The sequence below is a fragment of the Pagrus major genome, chromosome 1, assembly GCF_040436345.1.
Source record: "Pagrus major chromosome 1, Pma_NU_1.0".
In the NCBI taxonomy this organism is placed as follows: Eukaryota; Metazoa; Chordata; class Actinopteri; order Spariformes; family Sparidae; genus Pagrus; species Pagrus major.
In genome coordinates this window covers 28961426-28973523 of record NC_133215.1, presented here as the reverse complement: position 1 = coordinate 28973523, position 12098 = coordinate 28961426, and the positions used below count along the sequence as shown (strand labels likewise).

The window sequence follows — 12098 nt, the reverse complement described above, 5'->3', positions numbered from 1 at the left end:
GGTCTGTATATAACATTTCTGACATAAATAGGTGTAAATAATATATACAAGTGGATGGATGGCATGTGAGGAGAAACATGTATGTGATCTCTGTCTGTCTGTCTGTCTTCACTCCGTCTCTCTCTCTCTCTCTCTCTCACACACACACACACACCTAAACCCATCACAATCCATCTCACCTCCCATACCCTATTCCCTTGGTCTTGTTCTCTCATTTCACACACACTCAACCCAACCCATCAGCACCACTCCTAATACACACATACACCCAACACACACACATTCTCTCCTCATTACACTCCCTTTCCCTACTTTGATGATATGCAAATATCCCTCCCACCCTCCTCCTCCCCTCCCTCCTCCCTCCCTCCCTCTCTCCCGCAAGCAGCAAGCCTCCACTCACACACACACACATCACACACACTCACACACAGGCTAATGCGCTGTGGCAGCGTCCACAGACAGGCGGGGAGGATCAATTTTTCACCCAGTGTGCTACCGATATTCATAAGATAAGGCCACAGAAGAGAGAGGGAGGGAGGGAGGACAGAGGAAGGTGGAGGGAGGAAGGGGAGCGGCAGAGATGGGGATAAGGAAAATGGCGAGTGGGTGTAATAATGAAAGGGAGGGAGATTGGAGAAAGGGTGTCCAGGAAAAAAATGGGTGAGTGGGAAGCAGAGTGAGAGGAAAAGGGGGAAGGAGACCAGGGAGTAGTTAGCTACTAGGGAGGGTGAGCACGGGTGAGAAAGTAGAGAGGGTGGGGAAGTCTCGGGGGTGTGTGGGAGGGTGGAGGCAGGATGAGTAAGTGGGTTAGGGGTGGTAGGAAAAGGGGGATGGGGTGTAGAGAGGGCTCTGGGGGATGGGGTTGGGAATGGATGGGGTGGTAAGGGAAAACGAGGGATGGTGTGTATGTGTGTGTGGAGGGGGGGTTATTTTGCTGACGTGCTCTCTTATTGGCTTGTTCAAACGCTGGGGGAGGGGCAGCCACAAACCATACTCTCACCAGCTGTAGGGAAGAGCAAAGAAACAAAGAGAGAGAGGGAGAGAGAGGAGGGAGGGGGGCCAGATATGTGTTTTAATGTTGATATTCTGGTCTAATTAGATTCCTGTCTAAGTGGCGGAATGAATGGTGCTGATCAGATAGAGATGGGCGTAGTAGAAGAGGGAGCGGGCTTTGTTTGAGTTGGAGAATTCTGGTTTTTAGTGCACACAAGGGGTTCTTGATCTATAATTCAATTTCACTTGAGAGACAGAGTGGAGCAAATTGCCAACACTGTCTCTTATGGATACATTCAAACTCACATTTGTTCGTAGAAAAAGACTGAGCGTCTTCTGAGGAGCAGCTGAAGCACCATTGCTTCAATACCTCCAGCGTTACCTAATGGTTATGCAATATGTTTGTGGAGGTTATATGTGACAATAAGGGCATTTCAGCTCACCCATGTGTATGTAATTTGTAGACTAAATACAAAGTTCACTGCAAAAAAGAAACATATGGCCGTGTACAGTACGGCGTCTGCCTCGTCCATACGTATGAGTGCAAAAATATTAAATTTTTCTTCAAATATGTCCGTAAAAGGAAAAGACGATTGAATAGAAAGCATGAACAGCACAGAAAAAGAAATACCATTCCAGCACACACAAGGAGGCAGATTGAGAGCCATGTGTTTGTGGAGCCCAGCTGAACCCCGCCTGCTAAACCAGTCCGCTGGCTGTGACAGACTGACAGGCAGGGAAATAGAGAGGGTGGTGTGTATGTGTGTGTGTGTTTGAAGAGAACAGGAGAAAAAGGGACGAGAAATTGAGACAAAGAGGCAGATTGACCAATGCAGACGGACGCAAAAGAATAAAACAGACGGAGAGGAGACAGATCGGAGACACATAGAGACATAGAGAAACATACAAAGAGAAAGAGAGAGGGACGCATACTGTAGTCATACATGGGGAATGAGAGAGCAGAGAGTAGAGGAAGCCAAGCTTTCTGTGGCTTAGCCAGACTGGAGCGGTGGGACTTGGCTGGCTGTGGACCCTTGGCTTCACTATTAAAGCAAGGGAGAAAAAAAAATCACAGTCAAAAAATGAAAAGGGCAAAGAGCTATGCCAAGAATGCACAGGCAAGAAGCAACACATTAGGTTCTTTCCTTCTGCCTGCCTTTCTGTTTCCCCAAGCAGATCTAAACAATAGGTGGGTCCAGCCTCGAGAACTGAGTGCTATATACTCAGAACCCTGCTGAGTGACTGAGGTCGACTCTGAAAGTTTGACATGGTGTATAATGAGCATATCAGCCCCTTAAGACACAGCTTAAACCTTGTTTTTAATCATATTATACTTTGTATTCTGTTATCTCTTTGTTCCAACTCATCAATGCTAACACTAATATTTACACCTCTCATTAGATTGTACACACATTTACACCAAATTAAGCCAGACATATTCAGATTTGAAAGCTTAACAGTCCCTATTAGGATTTAAAACACAGCTTTGTGGGTTTGATCAATGATTTGTTGCATGGTGTGAGTTTTTAATGACTGGCCCACCAGCGGGCTCACAGTGTGTTACCAAAAAAGTCAAAAATTTTACATCATTCGTCCCCCTTAGAAAAATATCCTCTGGTGTGTTGACAACCATACAACCAAGCTAGCAGCTCTGTGAGGCTTTAGGCACTTTGATAGTTTAAGCTTAATGCTAACATCTGCATGCTAGTATGCTGACAGTACCGATGTTAACTGTTTAGTAGGTTTAGTGTTGACCATGTTCACCATGTTAGTTTAGCATGATAGCATGTTAACATATGTTTATTAGCACTAAACACAGAGTAAAGGCTGATGGGAATGTCAGTATTTTTGCAGGTTATTTGGTCATAAATGAAGGCATTGCACATATTAGAAACTTGACTGGGGCTAAATTCAGGAGAGTCTCCAGGAGTACATGCATGTCTGTGTGCCAAATTGCTTTGCTTTTCCATCTTGGTGATGTTTGGATAAGTCGAAATTGTGACCTGCTGGTGGTAGATGAAAACTACCAGATTTCAAAGCCGTCCATTCAAGGGTTGTGGAGATATTTCAGTCTGGACCAAAATGTTGGACCTGCCAATTTACTTGCCACTAGCAAGACTAAAGATGTAATAAAAATCTCCACTTGGCCTTCACTGTGTTTAGCCTACTCTCTTTTGGTAAGCAGCTCTTGAAGTTAATACCATCACAACAATGAGTGAAAGCCAGAAGTTTAGTTCTTGTTGCATGTGTTTGTGTAAGATTGGCATTGTATTTCAGCCCTATAGAGAACCGAGAGCCACAGTGGCATAAACACATGTGTAATTTATGCTACTGGCACACACGCACACACACACACACACACACACACACACACACACACACACACACACACACACACACACACACACAAACAAAGAACATCCCTCTGTTAGTTTTTGTACAGACCATACAAAACAACAAAATATCCCCTAATGCCATCTGACTGACCCAGCTACTCACAGCTACTAATCACGTAGTAATAGTCACCATGCCATAATCATATCACTACATAGAGGCATGAGGGGACTTATAGGCTTTGCCAGATTAATAGTGAAAAACAAGGACTTATTTTCTTGACTTTTCCAACCGCTCATACCCTAAGCAGAGGATTATAGCCTTTAGATCGGCTGACTCCAGAAAGGCCGTCACAGAGGGGGATATTTGTGGAAAACACACCCCCAGAAATGGCTCGCCACACCATGGTGCACAGCACACCAAAATACCCAACTGGCTGTGCCAAATGTGCACCAGAATGGCTTTGAAACAAGGGTGGGAGATTTTTTTTCTCCTTGGCTCAGTTAGAAAACCTTAAGCTGTTCGCCTTTCATTGACAGTCTAATGATTTAAAAGAAGCAAGGAAAAGTCATTCTGATATTTTCACATTGGCAAATGAAAATATCAAAGGAAAGCAAAAAAGTTTCTTCAAACAGGTACCACAAAGTAAATCACCATGTGGTCCTTTGGTTATCTTCATCTGTCAAACGTTTGAAACGCCGCTTGATTTGGTTTGCCATATGTCTTGTACTGCGAGGCTGATTGTGTGTATGCAGCTGAGATGTAACCCCAAAGCCATGTCATATTCTGGGCTCGGAGGAGAAAGGAGGATGCCAAGAACTGAAACGTGATGATGAGTGGGTGTGTGAGAGTGAGTGGGGAAAAAACGAAGCCTTCCAAAGGCTCCGTTTGCTCTGTGTGTGTGTGTGTGTGTGTCTATGTGTGTGCGTGTACTTTCATGTGTACGCACATGTGATCAAGAGTGCATTTATGTGTGGGAAGAAGGAATCCTTCCAGCCGTTTTCTTTCCTGAGCCTCTTCCTGTGTCCCCCCCGCACACAATTCTCAGAGCCGGCATCGGAGGGTTTGGCCTCGGCGAGATCCAACCCACCAGAGGAGACGGAGGAGAGGAGCCAGTGTTTCTCTCCCTCCTCCGAGCTCTGTCTGTTTCCACCACTCTCTGAATGTTACTATAAATCCTGCTCACACACACACACACATGCACACACATATATTCCCATATCTCTCCATCCAGTGTGTGTTGGTGTATCTCATATGACTTGGCAGAAGTGAACCTTGCATAGGTGCGTGCCAGTGCAGGAATTTGTGTGTTAAGAGTTTTGGCAGTTTTCTCAATGCAGCTTTACCAAAAGATCCTATGGGAAATGTGGTTTTAACGCCCCCTCTCTTGTCTCCTCTTGTTTCCTTTCTCTCTCCATTTCACAATTACATTGCCTCTGTTTCTCCATGCTCCACTCCCCCTTTTCTTTTTAATTTCCTTTACATTTTCCTCTGATTCAACCTGTGGAAATCCTCTCTGCTTCTCCTTCCAGCCATTTCCTTCTCGCTCCAGTGACTCCAATCTCTGCTTCTTTTGGTGCCTATTCACTATCTGCTCTCTATTAAAATCATGACATCATCATTTGCATGTAGAACAATGTAAGCTGCGGATGCATATAGGCCTCAGTTTCAGGATGTAACTCTCCTAGCGCTGTCCACACACAATGAATGCTGATGGAGAGACATGATAGGTTATCCTGTAGGGAGGGCTGGTCAGATGAAATAGCTACTTGGTATTCCATCCCTCTGCAAAGCATGACACACAGGAGAGGGATGCTGGCAAATATGCAAATGATGAAATACTTCATATATTTCATAGCCCTCTGAAGTTCATCAGCAGCAGAAATGATACGCAGATGTTTTTGTGATGTTCGAGGGCTGACAAAATACACTTGAAAACATCACAAATATTGTTCATGGGTGTATGTGCATGTGTAAATATGTATTTTCTCACTTGTGGAAAGTAACAAAGTACATATACTTTACTCTATAGTCTATACTTTTACTCCACTACATTTCAAAAGGGAAATATTGTACTTTTATACTTAGCTACCTCGCAGACATTTGTAGTTACAAGTGAGTTTGAAGATCACGGTCTTACAGATTTGATCAGTTCATAAGATATGATGCATTGTTAATCAGTTAAACTATCTGACAGTGTATACAGTCATTACAATCAGTCATAACATACCAATACCTATGTGACATTCTGATCACACATATTTGTCAATAAAATGATTGCAAACATTCATTTAAAGTTCAAGTTCCAGAAATTCACTCCTTTAACAGAAATAGTACACTGATTTTTTTTTTTTTTTTTACATTAGTCCTTACCCTTAACGTGTTTTGCTACCAAATCATGTTGGTTTTCACTTGTTTTGAATCACTCTCAGGATTGTTTTTGAGCCGATTTTCTGTGCTGTTTCACCTCCTGACCTTCAATAGCATTGAGGCCTGATATTTAGTTTAGAGCCTCTATAGTTCTCTTTCTAAGTATAAAATTGTATTTGTATTTGTTTTATAATGCTTTCACACAGTGAATAATGTATGGAAATATAAGTGAACAAGAAGCTTGATTCAAGATGTCCTTCATTTTGTGCAGTATTTACACATTTTGTCATGATGATGATCACCTATCCTACGCCTGCCTTGTAAATTTGAAACACATTTATCAAAGATGATTGATTTGGTCTCGCTTAAATTTAGAGATAGTTTGTTAAAATTGAATCAACTCTTTAGAAGTTTGTATTGTTTCCACAGCAGTCAAAAGTTATCTGCAAATAAAATAAAGTGTAAAAGTAATCCCCAGATTTGGCGTTTACTTCAGACTCATGATAGACAGTTTTTTAATAAGGATCTTTTTAAAAAAAGTATTATTGCATTTAATCTCCTTTCTTGTCAAAACATGGTGCCTGTGTTTCCCACAATGCAGCTCGTTGGCCCAGAGTTCAGTTTGGTTCAATTTGCCCTCAAGCGGAGATGAGCAGCAGACTTCAGAGGTCTGGTATGCCTAGTTCTTTGTACGTAGTAGTCTTCAGAGAACCCGAGACCTGTAAACACATTACGAAGTGCAAAATCAGTGGAGTTCTCCAAACAACTAACCAACTACAACATGAAATGATACATGAAGGCTTACAGTTATGCAGACAAGAGCAATTTTTAATAATGAGCTATTTACCTATAAATACTTTGAGGATATTTTGCTGCTAATACTCATGAACTCTTTCTTTTCAAATTTTTGTATTCCAGAGTTTTACTTTTACTTTGAAGTTTTGGGACTTTATTAAAAGATGAGAACGCTTCTTCCACCACTGTATTTTAACGCCTGCTATCATGCAGTTGTACGTCTCTTTCAGTCCTTCATAATCAAGAAACAAGTTCCCCTGTAGGCGATAGGGATCGAAGCACACAGACGTTTGCCTGTCCTCCACGCTGACTTCAGCGGCCCTGTTCAGCTCCGCGAAGTTCATCAGAGTTCATCTTCTTTGTCCCTGCTGAGCTGAGGCCGGCTACTGTCTCCATCCTTGTCTCGCTCATCTCTTCTCACCCCTGTCCCTCCCCAGGTCCACTTCCATCACCTACCCCGAGGGGATAACCGCCTCCACACACACACATTGACACACACACCTCCCCCAGTCTGTCCCTCAACCAACCCGACCTCACCCTGCCTCTCCCTCCGCTCTTTGGCTGCAGCCTCTTTATGTGATGTCATTGAGGAGAAGTACAGCCTTTTGGTGTGTGTGTGTGTGAGAGAGAGAGAGAGAGTATAAATGGGTGTATGGTGTGTGTCTCTGTGAGTCAGTGAGCGTGGGCGTGCATGTGTGTGAGTATGTGACGGGAAAGAGAGAGAGGAGAGGGGATCGGCAGGGAGAAGGAGAGAAAGGCACAAGTGTCAGGTTTCCCTTTTCAATTGAAAGGATCAACTCCTTGTTTTTAATCTAGAAAAGAGGGTGAAAACAGCAGGAAAGGAGAGAAGATAGCTGGGAATTCGAGCTGCTGACAGCTGTTTTTGTCCCTTCCCTCCTCACTCTTCTTTCTTCCTTTCTCCTCTTCTTCTTTCTCCCTTTGCAGTGTCATGGCCACCCAAAGCATTTCTATAAACGTATATACATTGACTCCAAAATGCACCTTAATTACACGCCTTTATGTCTGTTATCATATATAAAAGAAGTCATTAAGGACGCCGGCTGTCTCCTGTTTTTTTCCGCTGATGATAGTATTTACTTCTCAAATCACATTTTTCTTTCTCTTCCTGTGACGTCTCACTCACCACATCCTGGTTTTGACTTCACAAGACGCCGACAATCGCTGCAGTTTAACGGTTTTCCTGTCGATTTTCAGTTCACACATTCATGTGCACTCGTACACTCTTGCAGGACGGATTTACTCACCACGCCAGCTAAAGTGCACACACCCCACACTATACAATAAATAATTATATACCATAATGGTAGGCTACTGTCCAATCTGTGGGAAGCCCGTTTACTTTGGTGAGTCTGACCTCTTTAATTTTTTTGACTCTTCCTCTGTCTGTCTGGCATTTTCTCTTTCTGCTGCTTGCTTATTTTCTCTCCCTCTTAAGGTTTTCTCTTTTAGTTGCCTCAATAGGAAAAAGTTGATGAATTAAAAAAAACGTTTTGGCGTTACCACAGAACTCGTCACAAACATGTAAGTTCACAGGATTAAAGAAAAGGAATGAACCGGTGAAAATGTGTTTACAAAATTCGTAATAGGCCTTTGTTACAGTGGACATGACCCGCCGAACACAGGTGTACCTAATGTTAACGATGGCTGCATTCCATTTAGATGCGCCAGTATTGAAGGCTAAACAAACTCTCTTCACTTTCATGACTGAATAAACTGAATAAACACACTGACCTGAAAGGACAACACAATTCCAATCTGTTTTACTTTGTTTATATTTGGCGGACCCTGCCACCTTTCTAGCTCCAAAAACAATGTTCTGGGGACCTTATTTTTCTTAGTTTGTATTATTACCTCACTTCTGTGTTTGAATTTCTTTTCCAAAACTACATAGTGACCCTTTAAGGCCCTGTTTGTTGTGCATATAGTGACTCACACTACCACTACTGACAAGTCAAAATATCTGCTCTATAAAAGGGGCTTTGATATTCATGCTACAAAGGTTTATAGGTCTATTCGCTGATATATCTGGATATATTCTCTGTTTAGAGGACTAAAATAAGGCTTCTTCTTCTCTTTCAAGCACACACACACACACACGCACGACTGCATGTACACGTTTCCATGATAACAACAGGATGTGGGTCTAGCCAGACAAGCTTGCATGCTGCTCTCTGGGTTTCCTCCTTACCTTCTGTCTCTCTCTTACACTCCAAGCTCGTTATTAGAAGAACAACAGCACTTGAAGCAGCTATTTCAAGTCTAATTTGTTATCTTTTTCTTTTATTGCATGTTTTACTTGCCTATTCAAGTGCCAGCTAAGTTCAAAATTCTCTGATGTGACCTGGCCTACTTACCTCTTTTCCTCCAGCACCAGCCCTCTTTGGTCTAGTTGCACTGATGAGAGTAACAGTCTGTATTCTGAGGCAGACAGTCGAATCACGCTATTTCCTGTAAATTCAATGAAAAATATGTTTTATTTAATTGCCGTGATTGTCCCACATTTCAGAGTATCCAGACATGATGTTATAAAAATACAATGTCTGTGTGCAAAAGTCCACTGACTTTTTGGTAAAAGGAGACATATTATGCTCATTTTCAGGTTCAGAATTTTATTTTGATTTACTACTAGAATAGCCTTACATGCTTTAATGCTCAAAAAACACATCTGTTTTCTTCTACTGTCCAATGCTGCAGGACTGTATTCCCCCTCTGTCTGAAATGCTCTTTTTTTTTAGCTCCTGTCTATTTTAGGCCCCACTTCTGAATATCCAGTCTGCTCTGATTGGTCAGCTCACACACACCTGAGCCAGCACCGCTAAAAACAACAGAGCAGCTGTGCTTAATTAATTCTTAAGTGACAAACTGGCTGCTAGGCATAAATTGGTGGCGTAGTGTGATGTCACAGAGTCACAGAATTAAAGGCGTTGCTGACGAGGCGTTCCAAGAGCAGTGTTTTCTGTGGGAGAGAGGAGCTCCCGCTGGTGTGGACTTTGGCCTTTTAAACATTCAAGACCTTCTACGTGCACAAGAACATATACAACAAAATAAAGGAAAAGGATAAATAAAATAAAAAAAACAATAAAGAATAATAGGTTTCCTTTAAACATCCCACCCTGCCTCTCTGTAACACAGTCCTCATTTTTCTTTGGTACAGGTGAGAAGAAGAGGTCTTTAGGGAGGGACTACCACCCTCTGTGTCTGAAATGTCAAAAGTGCAACAGACAACTCACAGCTGGACAACATGCCGAGGTATAAGAGGAGAATGGATGAGGAATTTTATAGAGAAAAACAGTGAGAATGTGTTTGAATAGGAGTAGGATATTGCAGTAAATATGTCCTGCTGGTTGTGTTTCAGTATGACGAGAAGCCATACTGTTCACACTGCTACCTGAAGATGTTTGGTCCAAGAGGTACTGCCTTCCCACTATGAAAGCACACACACACACGTGCAGGAAAGGACTGCACACATATTATTGCTGAATGTCTTTCTCTGTGTGTATCTCTCTTGACAGGTAACAGGTGACTGCAGTGCAGTGCTCCTTCACAGACACCAGCCTGAGCCAAAATGGACCGAAGCTGACACACAGAAGACACGCACAGCCTCCTTATTGGCCCAAAATTAGAAAATGAATAAATAAATATGAAGAAATGAAGAACACAAATTAATTATTTATAAATGTGTGATGATCCTTTGATGTCATGTGAGTGTGTGATTGTTCACTTTTATAATATAAATGGGTTTTACATGTAGAAAATTGTTAGTCAGTATTAATAAAAGCATTTTTAAACACGCCAAATTCTGGTGGATGTCTCCGTCTCTGTGGTGAACTTTGCAGACACTGTAATCAGGAGCCCACATGCTCCTGCTTTGGCATTCCACAGTGGATGTATTTGCTCGCAAACTAACAAATCAAATCAAATACTCTAATCACAGACAACATGCATGCACATAAAATGAAGTTGAGCCATAGGGTTGTCCCTCATCACACAGCCAGAGGAAAGGAAATGGAAGGGAAAGGAGGAAGGAAGGGAGGAAGGTAGAGTGGATGGATGGTTGTTTTTGGCAGAGTAAACCAGATCTTATGCCAGCAGAATCTGCTGGAATGGGTGCTACAGTCAGTGAGGCAAAGACAGATCTCACACACATACACACATGCATTCATGCACACTGCTGCAGGGGCTTGTCACCCAGTGGTGGGTGAAGTACATAGGTTTGACAGACACACACACACACACACACACACACACACACACACACACACACAGAGAGAGAGAGAGAGAGAGAGAGAGAGAGAGAGAGAGAGTGCTTCTCTGTAAAGTGTCATGTGTCACACAGGTGACATTTCAGGTATTTGTCCTTGAAGCTTAGATGGATACAGAAATAAAGGGTTTCAAGGATAAAGGAGGCAGAGGCAGAGGCAGGAGCAGTATGAACAGAGCTGATGGACAAAGGGAGAGAGGGGTGATAGGATTTTTTAAACATCTAGCAAAGAGCTGGCACAGGGATGCCTGTGTGTCTCTACAGCATGTCTTTGAACCTGTCCATCCCCCCCCCCCAGATCCCTCCTTCATCCTCCTTCCTCTTCTGTCCCTGCACTCTCCTCCCCCAGATCCCTCCTCTCTCCTTCACCCCATAACCCCCTACCTTGATAGATCACATGACTGCTGTGATACCAGCTGGCTGACTGCTCATTTGCATGTGTTTCAGCTTCACTCCCTTATTAGAGAGATGGGCGGCATGGAGCGGCCGAGATCTAGGTGGAGAGGGGCTGAGGGGTTAAGGGAGAGTGAGGTGCTGGGGAGAGCTCTGGGTGAATTATGGGCTTTCTGAGAATATAAAGAAAAGAGAAAAACCATATAGGGATAGAGGAACAAGGAGGGGAAAGTCGAATAGAGAAGAGTTACTGTATTACGCCTGGCAAGTTTAAGAACCTGCATTAATCCTCCAGAGACCCAAACTACAGAAAAGTTCTTTCTCTGGTGATGGTGAACCAGAAAAACAACCACTCGTGGTTTTGAAATTAAGTTTAGAGACAATCTGTGGTTAGGCCAGGAACTCATGTGCTGGCCAAACATTAACAATGACGGCACTCAATGAGGGACAGACAACTCCAAACTACAAGGACACACCAGTACTAGTTTACATAAAAGGAGACAAATGAATGAATAAAATAGGCCAAATGTCGAAGGAGAAGTCGTTTTGCGTGGCACTCAACACACTTTGCACTGGTCTTTATTTGTGTATCACTGTCGACATCTAGTGGCCATAAATGTTACTGCTTCATTTCAAAGGCAGTCAAACGGTGGCATGAATGAATGGACAGTGAACGCATCACTTTACTTTGAATTAAAATGAAACATTTTGAATTGTGACGGATCACATATCGATATAATGGTGGAGCGTCGCTTTTTAAGTATTACCAGCAATGTAACGTGCACTATGATTTAATTCTTGATTAAACCAAGTTTGGCTGCGGTTAATGTAGCTTAAGTTATATATTGTGTGTTGCGTATGAGTTACAGTTTAAGTTTACCTTAAAATAGAGTCGCAGAAGCGGAAGAGTTGAGCGATGAAAGTGCAA

The 12098-nt window shown here is 42.7% G+C and overlaps 1 protein-coding gene across 2 annotated transcripts; it reads left to right on the top strand.

Annotated features, from left to right (window-relative positions):
* The first annotated feature begins 7755 nt into the window (after positions 1–7755).
* On the top strand, positions 7756–10268 carry LOC141003411 (cysteine-rich protein 1). Of its 2 annotated transcripts, XM_073474750.1 has the most exons (4): positions 7756–7859; positions 9671–9765; positions 9872–9926; positions 10029–10268. In XM_073474750.1, exons 1-4 carry the CDS (start codon positions 7817–7819, stop codon positions 10037–10039), a joined length of 204 nt encoding a protein of 67 aa, XP_073330851.1. In that variant the 5' UTR covers positions 7756–7816; the 3' UTR covers positions 10040–10268. The 2 variants fall into 2 exon arrangements, with proteins under 2 accessions (XP_073330851.1, XP_073330847.1); XM_073474746.1 differs by lacking the exon at positions 10029–10268 and having other exon boundaries at positions 9872–10006.
* Positions 10269–12098: the final 1830 nt, after the last annotated feature.